Source organism: Trachypithecus francoisi, unplaced genomic scaffold (assembly GCF_009764315.1).
Source record: "Trachypithecus francoisi isolate TF-2019V2 unplaced genomic scaffold, Tfra_2.0 Lachesis_group3, whole genome shotgun sequence".
In the NCBI taxonomy this organism is placed as follows: Eukaryota; Metazoa; Chordata; class Mammalia; order Primates; family Cercopithecidae; genus Trachypithecus; species Trachypithecus francoisi.
This window is the reverse complement of record NW_022681468.1, coordinates 73141859-73163441: the sequence shown is the minus strand read 5'-3', so window position 1 is coordinate 73163441 and position 21583 is coordinate 73141859. Positions and strand designations below refer to the sequence as shown.

At 40.9% G+C, this 21583-nt stretch overlaps 1 protein-coding gene across 4 annotated transcripts in view; it reads left to right on the top strand.

Annotated features, from left to right (window-relative positions):
* The window catches only part of AKAP6 (A-kinase anchoring protein 6), a 657824-nt gene that overhangs the window by 628610 nt on the left and 7631 nt on the right, over window positions 1-21583 (top strand). For all 4 annotated transcript variants that reach the window (XM_033188313.1, XM_033188311.1, XM_033188312.1 and 1 more), the window contains one exon: window positions 16614-20027. In XM_033188313.1, the coding sequence (XP_033044204.1) occupies window positions 16614-19985 (3372 nt within the window). In that variant the 3' untranslated portion in view covers window positions 19986-20027. The remainder of the gene's footprint in view (window positions 1-16613; window positions 20028-21583) is intronic.

Here is a 21583-nt window from a genome sequence, read left to right as displayed (position 1 = left end):
GGGCTTCAATTTTAGAGAAAAAAATAAAGTCTTTGTCAGCTTAGGATGGAAACTATCTGCAGGTAAGCATAAGGGATCTCCGTTTATCCAAGTATTCCTTATGCTCAGTAATCGCAGCCATGACATTTGCCAGGAGAATGTCTTGCAGAATAGGCCTTTGAGAAATATTGTTGATTTGGTAAAAGGTGAAGGTCACCTGGTATTTTATTTCCCTGATTGCTTGCTATTTGTTAAGAGAAAAAAGCAACCAAGCTTTATGTAGTGCAAAGTATCCTACACTCTGCGCTGAATGCAAGCAAAGCAGAGATATTCACAAATGCTACCATTGTCCAGTGCCTGGAGAAATAAATTCAGCAGGTATGGCCCAGGTAATTAACTCCACTAGCCGGTCAATGTCTTACATCTCTGTGCTATAAACTCAGTCATAGTCGCTTAGTTGCTAACTCAAGGCCCCATATCCTAGAGTTTGGGACTTGCAGTTATTTTGGTTATTTTTTGCAAAGAATTTTAGGGGATTAAACTGATCCCAACCCCCTAATGCTCCTTTTTTTTTTAGTTTACAAAATGAATTCACATTTCGAAATCCTTTCTCTGTAGATTGAAACGTACATTTCTTTGATTTGGGAATCTTTGATTTGGGCTACAGTTTGAATTAAGGTCCTGACATTTAAAACTCTCAAGAGCCTGTGTAAGAGCCCAGGACAAGAACTTCTGTTTCAGTCAAGATTTAGTTCTTAAATTTAATTGGATCTCAGGATCCTAAGTGTGTTTCCCTTGAGATCGCAAAAAGAAAATCCCCCGAGGGAGTCTATGTTTTTAACGTGTCTAGGGACTGTAGCATAGGAATCAGAGTATAAAATCTCTTGGAAACTTACTTCAAAAATGTGTATTGCCTTCTAGGAAAATTCATCCTGAAATTTCAAGCAACCTTTCTAGCATCAGTATAACTTGTGAACTTCCCAGCCATTTTTATGGAGGGGACTCAACAGAGGTTTTCTAGCAATTCTGAGACTTTTTAATCTCCGCTAAGTCTAAAAGCAGTTATCTTTATGAGAAGCTATTAAAGCAAAGATACGTTAAATGAAATAAAATCAGATGTAGAACAAGGGTTAAACCATCTTAAGAAAATGATTCATAGCTGACCCGCCTATTAATTAGCTTAAACCCTGGGCCAATCAGATGATAAGCATGAGGAAAGCAAGACAAGTTTCCTTGACTGGCTTAGTTAAGAGGAAAAAGAGACTAAGATAATGTGTGCCATTTTTGGTCATTGTTAATTTGCTAATCCAAACTGATCAACATTTTATTATTTTTTTCCTCTGAATAAGTTGTAATCATAGCCTCATTATTAAAAAAACAACAAAAATCATATTATATTTATCTGAGAGGAGCAAACAAGAACAGTAATGATATAATGTTGGCTCCCAATGTGTCCTTATTGAGAATGAAGACACAAAAGGCTCTCAATAAAAAAAAAATATGTTCCCATGGTTAGGTTACAACTGTAACTGTGGGTCAGAAGGATGGGGACTTGTGTGATTGGCATCTGAAGTGAAGGCAGTCTTGTAGGACTGAGCCCTCTCACATATGGGATCTGATACTAACTCCAGATAGATAGTGTCAACGTTGGATTAAATAGTAAGACACCCAGCTCATGTCTAGAGAGTGGACAGTTGCTTTTTTATTTGAAAAGCCTTATATCAGAACTGTAAAGGGCACATTTCCTAAACATGAGTGAACTCTATTATCTGATATAAGGCTTTTCAGGTAAACCCCCATTTTGGCAAAGCTCTCCTTGTACATTCGACTACCTCAGGATCATGCCAAGAATCTTGTGTTCTTGAAACTGAGTTTGAAAGTTGGAACCTTAAGTCTATCTCACAGGAAAATTCGTATGTTAGAAAACTTCAGGCCGGGCGCGGTGGCTCAAGCCTGTAATCCCAGCACTTTGGGAGGCCGAGACGGGCGGATCACGAGGTCAGGAGATCGAGACCATCCTGGCTAACACTGTGAAACCCCGTCTCTACTAAAAAATACAAAAAACTACTCGGGCGAGGTGGTGGGCGCCTGTGGTCCCAGCTGCTCGGGAGGCTGAGGCAGGAGAATGGTGTGAACCCGGGAGGCGGAGCTTGCAGTGAGCTGAGATCCGGCCACTGCACTCCAGCCCCGGCGACAGAGTGAGACTCCGTCTCAAAAAAAAAAAAAGAAAAAAGAAAAAAAAAAGAAAACTTCACTTGTTTACATGATGATTCACCTCTTTTCTACCAATACGCATTGTAGGTTTTAAAAAATGTAAGTTTTTATTAATGTAAAATCATTATCATAAAGGAGGGAGAAGGGTATACTTTTCCCTAAGGCAAGGCAAGGCGAGGCAAAAATTACATCCAGGAGTACAAAACTCACATGATATGTCAATTCCTGAGCAATGTCAGGAAAAAAAGTGGGGCCAGATGTTATCATTGGGGGAAAAGAATGTAGGCAACTTTGCATGTGGTTCTGTCATTGCCCTTCAAACAGATTTACCACATGGTAGAGTGAAGAAAATGCCACCATTTCATTGCAGTTGGGATTTTTACAAATTCATTGATGTTATTTTTCCCTTGAACTTTCTTTTATTTGTTTCAGTTCTATGTAATACTAAAGAGGTAAGAAAGAAATTATTTTTATTTGAAAAACTCTTCCTAAATTTTTAAAAAATTCATCTTTAAACAGTCCTAAATTTAGGTACTTTCTTGAAACTCTGTGGGGAAATTCCAGGGAAACAAGGAATATAGAGACTGAGAAGAAAAAAAATAAACCAGTTTTCCTATTCAGGCTCTTCTGAGTGTAATAAAAATGACAGTGTGTTGACATATAAAGCAACAGTCAAGGTAATTTATTTGCCAGTGAAAAGTAGATTATTTTTCAAGTTACTTCTAGTGAAACATTCAGAGTTGGGTGGGAAAGTAACTTTTTTCTACAGTAGATGCCTAACAACTATGAATAATGATTTGCACAAGAATTAACTTGTTTAAGAAAAACATAGCTTGATGCAAGGGATTTATCTGTTGCCACCTACCTATAATACTATCAACACTGAAGTTACTGCACCTGAGAATTCTTTAGAAATTATGACAGTATCTAGTTCTTTGATTTATTGGCACAAATATATTGCTTCTCTATAAAAAGTTTCTCTGCCCACACTTAAAAGTTTCTCTACACACACTCTGGCAGCAAATTTGTGGGGTTTTTTTACACCAAGCCACTGTCTGCTCTCTAGACATGAGCTGGGTATCCTACTATTTAATCCAACTTTGACACTATCTATCTGGAGTTAAGCATCAGATCCCATACGTGAAAGTGCTCAGTCCCACAACACTGCCTTCACTTCAGATGCCAATCGCGCAAGTTCCTATCCTTCTGGCCCACAGGCTGTAAATCCCCACTTTCACTCATGTCCGTGTGAAGAGACCACCAGACAGGCTTTGTGTGAGCAACAAGGCTGTTTATTTCACCTGGGTGCAGGCGTGCTGAGTCCAAAAAGAGAGTCAGCTAAGGGAGATGGGGTGGGGCCGTTTTATAGGATTTGGGTAGGTAAAGGAAAATTACAGTCCAAGGGGGTGTTCTCTGGCAGGCAGGGGCTGGGTGGAGGGGAGGGGTCACAAAGTGTTCAGCAGGGGAGCTTTTGAGCCAGGATGAGCCAGGAGAAGGAGTTTCACAAGGTAATGTCATCAGTTAAGGCAGGAACAGGCCATTTTCACTTCTTTTGTGATGGAATGTCATCAGTTAAGGCAGGAAGCAGCCATCTGGATGTGTTAGTGCAGGTCACAGTGGATATGATGGCTTAGCTTGGGCTCAGAGGCCTGACATTCCTGTCTTCTTATATTAATGAGAAAAGTAAAATGAAATAGTGGTAAAGTGTTGGGGTGGTGAAAATTTTTTGGGGGTGATATGGAGAGAGAATGGGCGGTGTTTCTCAGGACTGCTTTAAGTGGGATTAGGGGCGGCATGGGAACCTGGAATGGGAGAGATTAAGCTGAAGGAAGATTTTGTGGTAAGGGGTGATATTGTAGGGTTGTTAGAAGAAACATTTGTCGTATAAAATTATTGGTGATGGCCTCGATACGGTTTTGTATGAATTGAAAAACCAAACGGAATAAGAGAAGGAGAAAAACAGGTATTAAAGGACTAAGAATTGGGAGGATCTAGGACATCCAATTAGAGAGTGCCTAAGGAGATTCAGCATAGCCCTGCCAGCAAAGATTATTTATTTACTTTAAGAGTTAAGAGTGGCAGTTTGGGGATAGCACCAGGAGATATCAGCTGTGATGACTTGGAAAAACAGTGTAAACGGCAGTGTAAACAAGAGCAGGGCATTTATGAGTAGTTGAGAACGGTGAATAGGAGTATGACTAGATAGAAGATAGTAGGGATGACAAGTTTTTGGGGCACCGTCCAAGTTGGGCTGGTGTCTGGAATGAGACTGGGGCTTAATAAAAAGGAGTGTCCATATGGGAGCTCAAATGGTCTGTACCCTGTAGCATTCTGAGGACAGGCCCAAATTCTGAGAAGGCAAAGTGGTAAAAGTATTGTCCAGTCCTTTTTAAGTTGGTGGCTGAGCTTGGTGACGTGTGTTTTTAAAAGACCATTAGTTCACTGAATACCAAGAGCCTGAGAAACTGCTTGGGTGATTTGACTAATAAAGGCCGGTCCGTTATTGGACTGTATAGAGGTGGGAAGGGCAAACCGAGGAATTATGTCTGACAGAAGGGAAGAAATGACCACGGTGGCCTTCTCAGAACCTGTGGGAAAGGCCTCTACACATCCAGTGAAAGTGTCTACCCAGACCAAGAGATATTTTAGTTTCCTGACTTGGGGCATGTGAGTAAAGTCAATTGGCCAGTCCTGGGCGGGGGCAAATCCCCGAGCTTGAGTGTAGGGAAGGGTGGGGGGCCTGAACAGTCCCCGAGGAGTAGTAGAATAGCAGATGGAACACTGAGAAGTGATTTCCTTGAGGATAGATTTCGATGATGGAAAGGAAATGAGAGGTTCTAAGAGGTGGGCTAGCGGCTTGTAACCTACATGGAAGAGATTATGAAATGACAACAGAATAGAATGGGCCTGTGAGGCTGAAAGGAGATATTTTCCTTGGTCCAAGAACCATTTGCCTTGTATGGGAAGAGATTGATAGATGGAAGTTTCCGTGGAGGAGTACGTGGGAGTGGTCAGATGAGAAAGAGAATAACTGCTGTGAGGGATAGAAGTTGGAACACTAGCTGCTTTTTAGCTACCTTATCAGCATAAGCGTTGTCCTCAGTGATGGGATCTGATGCCTTTTGATGGCCCTTGCAGTGAATGACTCCAGCTTCCTTTGGAAGTAGAGCTGCTTTGAGAAGCATTTTTATTAAAGAGGCATTAATGATGGAGGATCCTTGCGTAGTGAGGATCCTCTTTCAGCCCATATAACAGCACGGTGGTACAGGATATGGAAGGCATATTTAGAGTCAGTATAAATAGTGACGTGTAGTATCTTTGCAAGAGTGATGGCCCAAGTTAAGGCAATGAGTTCAGCTTGCTGAGAGGTAGTGGAGGGGGCAGAGCAGTAGCCTCAATGATAGATGTGGAAGATAACTATAGTATAGCCTACCTTTGCTGGTGAGTGGTGATTAGGCCTGGTGGAACTGCCATCAATAAACCAAGTGTGATCAGGGTGAGGAACAGGAAAGAAGGAAATATGGGGAATTGGAGTGAATGTCAGGTGGATCAGAGAGATACAGTCATGGGAGTCAGGTGTGGTATCAGGAATAATGTGGGAGGCCAGATTGAAGTCTGGGCCAGGAACAATGGTAATTGTGGGAGACTCAACAAAAAGTGAGTATAACTGAAGGAGCCGGGGAGCAGAAAATATATGCATCAGGTGGGAGGAAGAAAACAGATTTTGGAATTTATGAGAACTGTAGAGAGTGAGTTGAGTGTAGTTTGTGATTTTGAGGGTCTCTAAAAGTATTAAGGCAGTGGCAGCCGCCGCATGCAGACATGAGGGCTAGGCTAAAACAGTAAGGTCAAGTTGTTTGGCTAAAAAGGCTACAGGGCACGGTCCTGGCTCTTTTGTAAGAACTCTGGCTTGACTGAAGTAATGGAGGCTGTCTGTGAAGCCTTGCGGCAGTACAGCCCAGGTAATTTGCTGAGCCTGATGGGTGTCAGGGTCAGTCCAAGTGAAAGCGAAGAGAGCCTGGGATGAAGGGTGCAAAGGAATAGTGAAGAAAGCATGTTTGAGATCCCGAACAGAATAAAGGGCTGTGGAGGGAGGTACTGAGGATAGGAGAGTATATGGGTTTGGCACCATGGGGTGGATAGGCAAAAACAATTTGGTTGATAAGGCACACATCCTTAACTAACCTGTAAGACTTGTCTGGTTTTTGGACAGGTAAAATGGGGGAATTGTAAGAAGAGTTTATAGGCTTTAAAAGGCCATGCTGTAACAGGTGAGTGATAAAAGACTTTAATCCTTTTAAAGCGTGCTGTGGAATGGGATATTGGTGTTGAGCAGGGTAAGGGTGATTAGGTTTTAATGAGATGGTAAGGGGTGCATGATCGGCAGCATCAGTCTTCAGCTGCTAAGCCAAGCAGATCTGGGAAGGAGTCAGTCAGAAAGTATTGGGCTAGAGCTTTAGGGGCTCTAGGAGTGGCTGCTGGGTGAGCTGGGCAGTATGATTTCCATCGGGTCCCTGCACAGATGGGACATGGCTTGGGAGGAATCCCGGGCTGCGAGCAGTCCTTTGCCCGGTGGCCAGATTTCCAGCACTTGAAGCAAGTTCCTGGGGGAGGAGGTCCTGGAGGAACCCCTGGCAGCTGTGGTTCAGGTATTTGGAAGTTCTTGTGCACTGCAGATGTGGCTGGGGTTTGTCTCACAGTGGAGGCAAGGAATTGCAACTCAGAAACACATTGCTACTTGGCTGCCTTTCCTCTTATTATTATATACATTGAAGGCAAGTTTAATGAAGTCCTGTTTTGGGGTTTGAGGGCCGGAATTTAATTTTTGGAGTTTTATTTAATGTCAGGAGTGGATTGGGGAATAAAATGTATGTTGAGAATAAGACGGCCTTCTGGCCCTTCTGGGTCTAGGGCGGTAAAGCATCTAAGGGTTGTTGCCAGATGGGCCGTGGACTGGGCTGGATTTTTATATTTGATGAAAAAGAGTCTAAATGCTAACTGATTTGGGAGAGGATAAAGGAAAAAGGAGCATTAACCTTGACTATGCCTTTAGCTCCAGCCACCTTTTATTTAAGAGGGAATTGCTGGGCAGGTCGGGGAGGGCTAGTCGTGGAATGAAACTGTAAACCAAACCAGACCCAGTGTGAGGAGGGGAGGTGACAAAAGGATTATAGGGTTGGGGAGCAGAGGCTGAGGACAAATTGGGACCTAGCTCGGCCTGGCCAGGAGCAGCCTGGGGGGGACGGAATAGGTCAGAGGGGTCCGTAGAAAAGAAAGATTCAAAAGACTCAGAGATGCTAGGGATTGGGACTGAAGGGACAGGCGGTAGGGAAAGAAGGAAGATTTGGGATGAGTTGCATTGGGAACAGAGACTAGGGAGAGACCAATGTGTAAAAGTGCCTGGACGTCAGGGACCTCAGACCATTTGCCCATTTGCCCTTTTATGACAAGAATTATCTAGGTCTTGTAGGATGGAGAAATTGAAAGTGCCATTTTCTGGCCATTTAGAGTCATTATCAAGTTTGTATTGCGGCCAGGCAAAATTGCACAAGAAAATGAGGCTTTTAGGTTTTAGGTCAAGCGAGAGTGGAAAGGTTTTAAGTTCTTGAGAACACAGGCTAAGGGAGAAGAAGGAGGAATGGAGGGTGGAAGGTTGCCCATAGTGAAGGAGGCAAGTTTAAAGAGAAGGGTAGAGACACGGAGAGAAGGGGTAGGGGGTGCTTGCCCCCCAGGAAAGTAGAGAAGGGGTAGAGACATGGAGAAAAGGGATGGGGGGTGCTTGCCCCCCAGAAAAGCGGTGCTTGCCGCTAAGGGTGAAGGACCAAGGCAGGCGTCCCCACATGGTCAGACACCTCTGAAACGTGGGTGAATAATCAGGCAGGCGTCCCCGCGTGATTAAACACCAAGGAAAGACTGTCTTCCTGAGTCCATGACCGGTGCCAGAGTTTTGGGTTCATGGAAAAAACGCGTCTCCTTTGTCTCTACCAGAAAAGGAAAGGAATGGAAATTCAGAGGCCTGACACCCATAACCCTTCCTTAGGTTATTCTAACCATAACTTGTTAGAATTGCTCTGAGAGCTCAAGGAAACACTTTACTTACATTTACCAGTTTATTTAAAGATACGACTCAGGAACAGCCAGACGTAAAAGAAATGCACAGAGTAAGGGGGTAGGCAAAGCTTCCACATTTCTCCAGGTACACTACCCACCTAGCATCTCCAGGTGTTCTGCAACCTAGAAGCTCATCAAATCTCTTTGTTCAAGAGTAGTTACAGTTTTCATCTCTAGCCCTACCCCTCCCTTTTCCAGAGGTCCTTAGGGGGAGCAGAAAGTTCCAGCCCTCTAATCACTTGGTCTTTTTGGTGACCACCCCCAACCTGAGGCTATCTCAGGACCCTGCCCTAAATTTTCTCATTAGCATAAACTCAGTTGTGATCAAAAGGGGCCATTATGAATAACAAAAGGTATTCTATCACTTAGGAAATTCCAAAGGCTTTAGGGGCTCTATGCCAGAGAACTGGGACAAAGACCAAATATATTTCCTATTATACCATAGCTTCTTAATCAAAATAGCACTTAGATGGGCAGCCCCTCCAGGGAAACTGAAGTTACAGTAAGAAAAGGAAGAAAAGAAACCTTTATTTTTTTTTGTATTGCTCTTTCTTCTTGGCAGTCCTTCCTACAACTTCACAATCACCATGTTTATAGAACTTTCAAGGTCTTTGCAACTTATTCTTCACACATAAAATCAAATTCAAAAGTGATAAGTTTTTTGTTTTTTGTTTTTTTGTTTTTGCCTGGGGTGGTTGTTACGAGAACTGAGATGGGCTACTGTGCTTTGAGGTAGAGGTATTAGAACAATTGAAGAGTTTCCTGTACATTCTATGACCTCTGTGGTTTCTCCGCTTCTGTTCTCCTTCCAAGACTGCTGCGGTACCTGATAGGGCCACACTCCTAATTTCAACTCAAATTTTACCAGAGAACCTGGACTTTTTCAGGCTACTTTCTAGCACATCCTGTACTTGTTTCCTCATGCACTGGCCCCTAGCACCTGCCATCTCTAAGGTTACAAATGATTTTCTTTTTGTTTATTCAGTGGCTTTTCCTTAATTCACATAAATTTAAGCATTTTAAAGTGAGCAGTTCTGTGGTGTTTAGTACATTCACCATGTTGTGCAATCACCACTTCTACTTCCAAACGTTATCATCACTCCAAAAGGAAACCCCAGGCCTGTAAAACAGTTGCATCCCATTCCTCCCTCCGCACCCCCAGGCCCTGGCAACTACCAGTCTCATTCATCTCTGCAGATTTACCTATTCTGGATATTTTATATAAATGGAATCATACAATATATGACTTTATTATGTCTGGCTTCTCTCATGAAACATGTTTTTGAGGATGTTAGCTTTTATAACTGAGAGTTTGCACCAGTTTGAAAGTCAGGGATTTTCCAGGTGATTTTGCCACAGCATAGTTTACCCTCAGAACCTTTCTCCAGATCCCCAGATCCCTTCAACAGTTCATGAGACAACAGGCAAGTCTTTTTACTTTTTTCCTTCAGATCACTCAGTAAATTTTTCCTTTCTTACTTTTTTATTTTTTAGAGATAGGGTCTCACTGTGTCATCCAGGCTGGAATGCAGTGGTGCAATCATAGCTCACTGCAGCTTTGAGCTCCCGCGCTCAAGCAGTCCTCCCGCCTCAGCCTTACAAGTAGATGGGACTACAGGCATGTGCCACCATGCCTGGGCAATCAGTAATCATTTTTTAAGAATCTGCTTTATGCCAGGCACTATTTTAAGTACTGAGGCTCTAGTGGAGACAGGACAGTCAGAGCCCCTGTCTTCATGAAGTTTATTTATAGGAAGAAAACCCCTGCTTCCCATTGTTGGACTCCCTTTTGTCCCTGATCCCTTTTGAGAACAAAGGCAATTTTTACTGTTATAAAACTTACTTTAAAACAACATCTAATGGATTTTTCATTTTCAACTCTTTCAGAATTATCTGTGTAGTCAAGACTAGGAAATGTGTCCATGTCAGTACTCATTTTAGTGAGATTTGTGAGATGACTTTGGATTTGATTTGTCTGTTTTGAGTTTCTGATCAGCTTTGTTATTGAAAAAGAGCATTCACTAGAACAGTTTTTGATCATTAGTGTGAGATAGACTTTCAAAGCATTTTCTGAGCTGAGACAAGTTACTTTAACTTTATTGTCAATCTGATAGATAGTGAGCAGGATTTGATTGCTCTAATGTGTCAGTTGTGATAGAATTTCACAGACAATGCACTTGCCTTTTTTAAAAAAAAGGTTATTTTCAGGAAATAGAAAGTCCTTGAGCTATGCCTTGCTGAGGACTGGGCAAATGTCTTTTCTCATTTGGTTATCTTTATGGGATAAGTCCAGCTAGGATATGAAAAAACAAATGTATCACCTCATTTATAGTGCAGTAGAGGTGAGTAAGGGGCCTAATCAGTGTTTCTTTTTTTTTTTTTTTTTTTTTTTTGAGACAGAATCTCGCTCTGTCGCCCAGTCTGGAGTGCAGTGGCGCAATCTTGGCTCACTGCAAGCTCCACCTCCCAGGTTCACACCATTCTCCTGCCTAAGCCTCCGGAGTAGCTGGGACTACAGGCGCCCGCCACCACACCTGGCTAATTTTTTGTATTTTAGTAGAGATGGGGTTTCACGGTGTTAACCAGGATGGTCTCTATCTCCTGACCTCGTGATCCACTCGCCTTGGCCTCCCAAAGTATCAATGTTTCTTTCATTGACTCTTTGGTCATGCCAAAGACATTAGTAAACCAACCTCCAGTCTTAAACACTGTTACGGTTATTTAGGATTCAGCCTTACTATCCTCTCCTCACTTCAGCAGAGGGAATATATGCTGATAGCTGCCAGTCATTGCACCCCTACTATGTACCAGGCTCTCCCCATAGGACTTTACATACATTTTAGTAATTTAAAGCTCCCAACAATCTATAAGGTAGATACAATGTACTGTAATTGTCCCAGATAAACAAACGATGGAACTGAGGCATATAGAAGTTAAATAACTTGTCCAGGATCACACAGCTAACATATGGGAGGGCTGATCCAGGATTCAAACCCAAACCTGTATGAGTACCTCCTCCAGTTGCAAAATGGCTGATAAACATGGAACATTATTCTTTTTATCCTAATTTTTATTTTCTTCTATATTTTTTTCTTGCTAACTCTAAAGCCATTCTCTGCTCAATAAGAGGCAGTGTATTACAAACTCAGAGTTCCCTTAAAAGTTATCTTTCCATTTTCAGAGATGGAAGCAGCTGTTTGGCATTGTTCTTATATGGTTTGTTTGTTTGTTTGTTTGGAGACGGGGTATTGCTCTATTGCCCAGGCTGGTGTGCAGTGGCATGATCATGGCTTACTGCAGCATTCAACCCCTGGCCTCAAGTAATCCTCTGCCTCAGCCTCCAGAGCAGCTATGACAACAGGCACATGCCACCATGCCTGGCTAATTTTTAAAAAGTTTTACATTGAGACAGTGTCTCACTATGTTTCCCAGACTGGTCTCAAACTCCTGGGCTCAAGCGATCCTCCTGCCTCAGCCTCTCAAAGTGCTAGAATTATAAGCAGGAGCCACTGTACCTGCCCTGCTTTTGTTTTTGTTTTTATAAAATTTCTACCTAAGTCTAATTTAGGAAGATAATTATGTAACTAATGCTCAGACACTTTGGTTGTAGGTTCAGGGTTGAGGGGTACCAAAAAAAGCAGAGTAAATATATGAACGTTGGCATTTCCCCTAGTTTAAATTGATTTATCTATCTGGAGCTATATGTTATCTTCTTCCACCTCTCCATCACCCCCTCAAACCTGTGTGTTCTGCTTTTTCACCATGGGGTAAATGTATACATCTTTATTCAATTACAGTTACTGCTGTTTATGTTGTTGTCACTTTTATGTGTTTGTATGTTATTGTTGTGTCCTACTTTCCTCCAGATAAATCTCTCCTTCCTGATTTTTGCATGTGGTGCTGCCCCATAAACTCCTGGATCTAGAATAAACAGGGAGACACATATTACAAGACCTCCTTAATGGTTCTGCGCATTCTGAATACCAGAAGTTTAACTCTAACATTCAGTTCATCCTAGTCTTTTTGAGATCTTTTGAAAAAAATCTTTCAAAAGACGCAACTTTTTAAAGGAAATTAAAGGTATCCAGAGGCAGCTATATCAGTTCTTTATTAGGTTATTGTTTTGTAGACTGTCAAGTTCCTTTATCTTTACTCTTTAGCTAAATACCACCATTTAAGCTAAAATTTTAAGAAAATCCTGGAAATGCAATCATGGGAGACTTAACTCAATTAAAGCCATATACATGCAGAGGGTGTTAATTGAGATGTGTATTACCTGCCACAGTTGGAATCTTGGTTCTTTCTTCTTTTTTGTCATCATCATCATCATTTCTCCAGCTACTTTTATTACTTTCTCTGTATATGTTGTGCTAATGTAAATAAAATGCTTCTAAGTACAAAAATAATGAAATAAACTAGCATTATTTAATTCCATTTGTTTCTTGAGCAGATCTGTATAGATAGGGGTGTGTGTGTGTGTGTGTGTGTGTGTGTGTAATTATTTATATAATGCCTTGGTTTGGGCCAAAATTCTGTACCCATGCAGCAACTTTATGAATAGAAGACCCTTGCATGAATTAATTCATAATTATTTCTGGAATTGCAGGCTGTCTTTTGGAACCTCATTTACTACTTCCTATCCATTTGGTCTCATTCAAATACTCTTAGATTTTGTCTAAATTCACTTAGATTTATCACTATAGCAAAGACAGAAACATTGTGCCTTTGAAAAAAAGTACCAAATAGTTCCTCTGGGAAAACAGCAACAACAAAAACAAATGTTTGATTAGCTTGAGCATTATTGGTTATGTTGGGCTATCATCAAAGAGAGCATTCAACCAAATAATTTTCCCATCAGTTACATCTTTGTATATGCAAATCTTTTTTTCCAAAAGAGAACTTTTTTAGTTATATAAATATTCTAATGTCTCTCTTGGAAACTTTTCCCACTTTCTTGCCCCAGGGGTATATTTTATGGTTGAAGTTAAATCCTGAGGAAATGGAGATTTTATTGAGAATATTGACAGAATTTAATCCACAACAGGAAGGGAGTGAGGGAGGGCAGAGTGAGTAGAACTTCTTTAATATGAAAAAAATTTAAAGTCTAAAGAGAATGATTTTCTAATGAATCCTGTCAGATATTTCCTGGAATTGACATACAAAAAAATTTCAGAAATCACAATAAATATAAGAGGTTTATAAGAGGAGAGGGTTAAGAAAAGAACAATATTACATCCAAAAGTTTAATCTTTTCCTATGGAAACTTTCCACTCCAACTGCAGCTATTTGTCAGTATTCGTTCCCCACCACACACACACAGATACCAAAATCCTCAGATGCCCATGTCCCTGATATAAAATGGTTTATTATTTGCGTATAATCTATGGTCATCCTCTTCACTTTAAATCATCTCTAGATTACTTATAGTAGTTCATACAATGCCTGTATATCACTTGACACAGGGAAAATTTAAGTTTTTCTTTCTGTAACTGAAATTTTTTTTACAAATATATTTGATCTGCAGTTGGTTGAATTCGTGAATTTGGAACCCATGGATATGGAGGGCCAACTATACTTTATTGAGCAAAGGAATTTTTTCCTTTAGGTGCTGCTATAAGCTTTATAGTTTCTTAGGCTTGAATTCGTAAAGCCATAAAGGATAGCATTTGGTCAGAAAACGACTGTGTCATGGAAGATGAGTCTGAGTTGCAGACGTCACTTGGGCTTAGCTCCCAGCCCATCCAGATGGCACAATTCCCACTTCTCCATGTGAGCCCCTAGGTTTGGGATCCTTGTGGAAAATCTGTGCTGCTAAATGTTAAAGTCAACCACAGAGTTACAAAAAGACCTCCTTTGAAAGACTGATTCAATTATTTATCAGCACTCTCAGAGTACAGTGTCAGGCAAGATAGTATTTGAAATTAATATACTATTTGATCAGACTGATTGATTGTTCCTACAGCGGAAGATTTTAACATTCATTAGCCATACGAACCGGTCATTAGTACTTCCTTTATCAGCAAGCAAAGAATAAACAGAAACTCTAATAAAAATTCATCACAGTGAATGTACTCCATACCTAAGCCACTATGATGATTACTGGGTACTAGATTAACCGCTGTAACATTGGCAGTGGGAAAGATTTCTCTTAGAAAATTTAAAAATATCCCTTGATTAATGTTTACCTTGTAACTGGACTCTTACATACCCAGTATAGTAAAGTGCGAATGGGTATTTTGTACTTAATGTATTTGTGTGGTACCCTTTAACTATTAGTTTCAGGAAGGATTGAGGGCTTCTTAGGAAAGTTTTGCTGATGTGCTGCAGGTGAAGCTTTTTCCCCACTACTGAGGATAAAAGCATCATGGGCTGTTTTTCAACCAGTTAAAATAATTCTGACATTAATACAAATATGCTAGCCTGTTATGCTGTGTGATACCTCTCTCTTTCTACCATGTCGTGAATCCCTTGTGGTTTTAATAGCAAATTGGAAGGTATGATGTGAAGAAGAGAATGAAGCAGACAGAGCAAACCCTTTATGAATTGACTCAAGACCACACTAGAGCGATTCTGCATGTATTAAGAATTATAGCTACTGGCTGGATGTGGTGGCTCACACGTATAATCTCAGCACTTTGGAAGGCCGAGGTGGGAGGATCACTTGAATCCAGGAGTTCAAGACCAGCCTGGGCAACATAGTCACACCCTATCTCTACAAAAAATAAAAATTAGCCAGGTGTGGTGGCACACACCTGTAGTCTCAGCTACTTGGGAGGCTAAGGTGGTTTGAGCCTGGGAGGTTGAGACTGCAGTGAGCCATGATTACACTACTGCACTCCAGCCTGAGCTACAGAGCAAGACTGTGTCAAAAAAAATATATATATATATATCTCCACCTAATACTGCCTGCCTCCTCAGCACTTCGCAAGTACTAGCTTATTTAATACTCAGAATGATCTCGAAAAATTGATAATGCTATCCCCATTTTAAGGGGAATGAGACTGTTGCTCAGAAAGGTTAAGCAACTTGCCCAAGGTCACGCATATGGTAAGCAGCAAAGTCAGCCCTTCAACCAGTCTGCAAGTTCTAGTGCCATACTCATCTGCTTGGCTACCCTGCATAAGCATAAGCTGAACTTAGAAGTTCTGTTTGTGTTTCTGTCTGTAGGTGAGCCCATCAAGGCCTGCATTATATATATATATATATAAAACATCTTATCTTTCTTGGCTCTAGCATGAATTCAAACAGCTGGAGAGCAAGTAAGGACAGTGAAGGAATTTGAACAGAGTCCAGGAGTCCAGTCAGCTACTCTGTCCCAGAATATGTCAAGCTCTATCTAAACAGAGGCAGAGCCAAGAAGTCCAAGGAAACATCAAGGGTCCCAAGTGGGCAGGCAGAGGGCAGCATAAGGGAATCTGGGCTACTTCATCCTGGGGTGGTCAGGAAAGTCTTCACATAATTATTCTGGGGCTGGTGTGGGCTGGAGTGAGAGGTTCCTGTCTATTAGAAATGGGGCAGGACTAACAGTAGTGAGCCAAGTTAACAAGGACCAAAGTGAAATCTCTGTCACAGAGAGAGACTGGAAAAGAAAGGAGCTGAGAGAACTTTGACTAAGAAATTGCCCTGGAGCATTCAGGGTCTAGGAAGATACAGGTAAGGGAAACAGTCAAGTGTTGCTAATCTTATGTCTGCTTGGGAGCAGCGCCACGATCTGAAAAGACAGATCCCTGAACAGGAACACAGAGGAAGGGGTACACAGTCATGTGCCTCTGGCCCATGAAATGCTATACATGGTAGCTACAACTCTAAGTCCCCAGGCAAAAGCTGCTTAAAATGGAGAACCCATGAATAGAGGCAAGAAGGAGTTTGCCATGTATGGCTGCAGATAGTATTCTACTGTGGACTCCAGAACTAAAATAGGATCAGTGTGAATGTACCTTAGGAGATGTCATAGGCTGTACTCTTTTTACCTTCATTCACCTGATAGTTTTCACTCTATCCAAGATTAAAAATGTAGATAAATCAATAGGAAATGGCTAATTCCATAAATTACAATTTGACAATAATAATCATACATTTTAGTCTATGTTGTTGCCTTCAGTAACAAATTACTATTGATCAAAAAGCCTATTTCAGTAAATTTTGGGTGTTATTTCAGAGAGGATTAGAGTTGATAATTAGGCTATCTTTCAAGTCCATGCTTGGGGCAGTTTTCTTTCCTGAGTCTTCCAAGAGATTTTCAGTGGATAAAATTTTCATGCTTATGTTCCCTAATTCTTCTCCTTTCTTTTTTTCTTTCTCTCACACAGGAGACTTTGAATGTGATTGATCCTGGCTTGATGGACCTAAACGGGATGAGTGAGGATGCCCTGGAATGGGATGAAATGGACATAAGTAACAAGTTAATTAGTCTGAATGAGGAATCAAATGACCTTGATCAAGAACCCCAACCTGTCATCCCTTCCTTGAAGCTTGGAGAGACAAGTAATGAGGACCCTGGTTATGACGAGGAGGCTGATAACCATGGGGGATCTCAGTATGCCTCAGATATTACTGCCCCCTCCAGTCCACACATTTACCAAGTGTACAGCCTACACAATGTTGAACTCTATGAAGACAACCACATGCCATTTCTGAAAAACAATCCAAAGGTCACTGGCATGACACAGCCTAATGTTTTAACTAAGAGTCTCAGTAAAGACTCTTCATTTTCATCTACCAAATCTTTGCCAGATCTTCTAGGTGGTTCCAATTTGGTAAAGCCCTGCGCATGTCACGGAGGAGACATGAGCCAGAATTCAGGCAGTGAGAGTGGAATTGTCAGTGAAGGAGACACAGAAACCACTACCAACTCTGAAATGTGCTTGCTCAATGCAGTGGATGGGTCCCCAAGTAACCTTGAAACTGAACATCTGGACCCACAAATGGGAGACGCAGTTAATGTGTTAAAGCAAAAATTTAAAGATGAGGGGGAATGCATTAAGCTTCCAAATAGCTCTCAGTTGTCCATTTCACCAGTGGGTTGTGTAAATGGAAAAGTTGGAGATTTAAACAGTGTTACCAAACATACCCCTGATTGTTTGGGAGAAGAATTACAAGGAAAACATGATGTGTTTACATTTTATGATTACTCATACCTCCAAGGCTCAAAACTCAAATTACCAATGATAATGAAACAGTCACAAAGCGAAAAAGCACATGTGGAGGATCCCCTGCTTCGTGGTTTTTATTTTGATAAAAAATCATGCAAATCTAAACATCAGACTACAGAGTTACAACCAGATGTACCTCCCCATGAAAGGATTTTGGCAAGTGCATCTCATGAAATGGATCGCATTTCATATAAAAGTGGCAATATAGAAAAGACATTCACTGGCATGCAGAATGCCAAACAGCTCTCTCTTTTATCTCGTAGTTCATCTATTGAGTCCCTTTCTCCAGGGGGTGATTTATTTGGATTGGGCATCTTTAAAAATGGCAGTGACAGCCTCCAGCGAAGTACTTCTTTAGAAAGTTGGTTGACATCCTATAAAAGCAATGAAGATCTTTTTAGCTGTCACAGCTCTGGGGATATAAGCGTGAGCAGTGGCTCAGTTGGTGAACTAAGTAAAAGAACATTAGATCTCCTGAATCGTTTGGAGAATATCCAGAGCCCCTCAGAGCAAAAGATAAAGCGAAGTGTTTCTGATATCACTCTTCAAAGCACTTCCCAAAAGATGTCTTTTACTGGGCAAATGTCATTGGACATAGCATCTTCTATCAATGAAGACTCAGCGGCATCTCTAACAGAACTTAGCAGCAGTGACGAGCTCTCTCTTTGCTCAGAGGATATTGTGTTACACAAAAACAAGATCCCGGAATCGAATGCATCATTCAGGAAGCGTCTGACTCGTTCAGTGGCTGATGAAAGCGATGTCAATGTCAGCATGATTGTTAATGTCTCTTGCACCTCTGCTTGCACTGATGATGAAGATGACAGTGACCTGCTCTCCAGCTCTACCCTTACCTTGACTGAAGAAGAGCTGTGCATCAAAGATGAGGATGACGACTCCAGTATTGCAACAGATGATGAAATTTATGAAGACTGCAACTTGATGTCAGGGCTAGACTATATAAAGAATGAATTACAGACATGGATTAGGCCAAAATTGTCTTTGACAAGAGAGAAGAAAAGGTGCAATGTCAGTGATGAGATGAAGGGCAGTAAAGATGTGAGTAGCAGTGAGATGACCAATCCCTCTGATACTCTGAATATTGAGGCCCTTCTAAATGGCTCTGTAAAACATGTCTCTGAAAATAATGGAAACGGTAAGAATTCATCTCATACCCATGAGTTAGGGACAAAGGGTGAAAATAAGAAAACTATTTTCAAAGTTAATAAAGATCCATATGTGGCTGACATGGAAAATGGCAATATTGAAGGTATTCCAGAAAGGCAAAAGGACAAACTGAATGGGACTTCAAAGGTGTCAGAAAATCTTGCTTCAAATGGGAAGGAGATTTCAGAGAGTGAGCATTGTAAGTGTAAAGCACTTGTGGATAGTTTAGGTGATTCAAATACTGCTGGCAAGAAATTTGTTTCCCAAGATGTTAGACATCTTCCGAAGAAATGTCCAAGTCACCACCATTTTGAAAATCAAAGCACTGCTTCTACCCCCACTGAGAAGTCATTCTCAGAACTGGCTTTAGAAACCAGGGTTAACAACAGACAAGACTCTGATGCGCCGAAATCATCTGATGATGCACCGAGTATGGCTGGAAAATCTGCTGGTTGTTGCCTAGCACTTGAACAAAACGGAACAGAGGAAAATGCTTCTATCAGCGACATTTCCTGTTGCAACTGTGAGCCAGATGTTTTCCATCAAAAAGATGCCGAAGATTGTTCCGTACACAACTTTGTTAAGGAAATCATTGACATGGCTTCAACAGCCCTAAAAAGTAAATCTCAACCTGAAAACGAAGTGGCTGCTCCTACTTCATTAACTCAAATCAAGGAGAAAGTGTTGGAGCATTCCCACCGGCCCATCCAGCTGAGAAAAGGGGACTTTTATTCATACTTATCTCTCTCATCTCATGACAGTGATTGTGGGGAGGTCACCAATTACATAGAAGAGAAAAGCAGCACTCCATTGCCACTAGACACTACCGACTCGGGCTTAGATGACAAGGAAGACATTGAATGCTTCTTTGAGGCCTGTGTTGAGGGTGACTCTGATGGAGAGGAGCCTTGTTTCTCTAGTGCTCCTCCAAATGAATCTGCAGTTCCCAGCGAAGCTGCAATGCCACTACAAGTAACAGCATGTTCTTCTGAGTTTGGTGATAGTTCTCTTTTAGCTGATGATGCAGATACAGTGGCTCTTTCAAGTCCTTCCTCTCAGGAAAGAGCTGAGGCTGGAAAGGAAGTGAATGGTTTGCCCCAAACTTCCAATGGCTGTGCAGAAAACTTAGAGTTTACTCCTTCAAAGCTTGACAGTGAAAAGGAAAGTTCAGAAAAAACAGGTGAATCTGGAATGTCAGAAGAACAAAACGCTGCTTCAGCCAAATCTAAAGTTCAAGACCTCTCCTTGAAGGCGAATCAGCCAACAGACAAGGCTGCATTGCATCCCAGCCCCAAAACTTTAACCTGTGAAGAAAATCTTCTAAACCTTCATGAAGAACGACATAGAAATATGCATAGGTAGAATGTACCCCCTCCCCAAGCATGAAAATCATCTCACTGAAAGGTACGTATAGTCCTCGTGCCATATATGTATTTAAAATATTGAGTTCAGGTCAGCAAAACCATGGTAAGAGAAAAGACTAGTCAGAATGACCAATTATGGCAGACAGTTATCTAAATAAGACATTTAGATAGAAGAAATGCTCCCAACAATGAAAGTAACTGTGAACCAAAAGAAAAAACAAAACAAAACAAAAAAAAAAACAGGGAAAATTGACATTCTTAGTGACATTATCTTTATTACATCATTCTGGCAAGAATACAAAATTTGAGGAAATAGTTGAACAATTTAAGGCCTCAAATTCTTCCATTGAGGGAGAATGAAAAGGTTATCCAAATCGCAATTATACTCCATGATCAAAATTCACGCACAGTAACAATACCCTCCACTTCAGCTTCTTGCACAGAGAGCTGTCCCTTCTCTTCAGTGCTTGGAGATGAACAATGATTAGGCTAAAGGCTGCATCTCCTGATTTGGCCCTTGCTTTTATGCTTCTGTCTAATGTAACTATCATCACATTTGCTTCCCCAGTGGAAGACTGTGCTGTCACAACTCCTAATCATGGCCATGTCTAAGGATTCAAACAGGAGGGGAAAGTTGGTTTTAAAGAAGAGGCTCTTATTTATCCACACACAGATTGAGAACAGGCACAGAAAGCAAATGCAGAAAGAATACATGACAAGTTAATGGCGTTTTCATAAAAACAGAATTTTTGAATTTTGCCTGAAGGTGACAGGCTGGTTTCCATCAAATTTTTTAAGAAAGTCATTCTGCTCTTCGTATTTAATAAGACAGCTATTGATCGATAATTCCAGGATGATGATGTGTCTCTAAAAGTGACACAAAGATTCTGTTATTTCCCATTTCTAAGCCCCAGTGATGAATATGCTTTCTCAATCAAGTTTAAAGAAGAAAATTTGAGCTTTCAAATGTGAGAGTCATATTTCACCCAAGTATGAGGTACCTAATGCCACCTCCACCCCCCACTCCAGAAGCTTAATGCCGTCACCTAAACTTGTGCTATAGGAAATGAATTACAGAAGCAATCTACCCTAATTTGTTAACTTATTCAAATAACAGTTATTATACTTAACTGTGCTAAAGATTATCTTTTTGTGGCAGATTGTTTATTTTTTGATGAGCCTAATTACTGATTTTCTAAAAGTAATTTACATTTATTACAAATACATCTTTTAAAATGTGACAGATAAATGTTGTTCCCATAATGTATTATGAAAAAAGTTACTATTTAAAAACACATTATTTAATTTGAAAGATGAATGGCAAACATCATTATTTTTTTCCTGCAACACCTGTGCCCTAAGCTTATTAAAATGTGTGATTCTGTGTAGAGCTGCTAGAAATGGGGACTAAGGGGGGCATCTACACCATATATACCCTAAAAATAAACTCAGTATGCAAAATTGAAGAAAGGCCTCCCACTTACTAATATAGCTCAACTAATTTTGTGTTTCAGACTCTATTTACAATTGGCTGCAAGTGAGAACAAAAGTAGGAGAGAGAGAAATGTATTTTCTGTGAAACATGTCCACCCTATA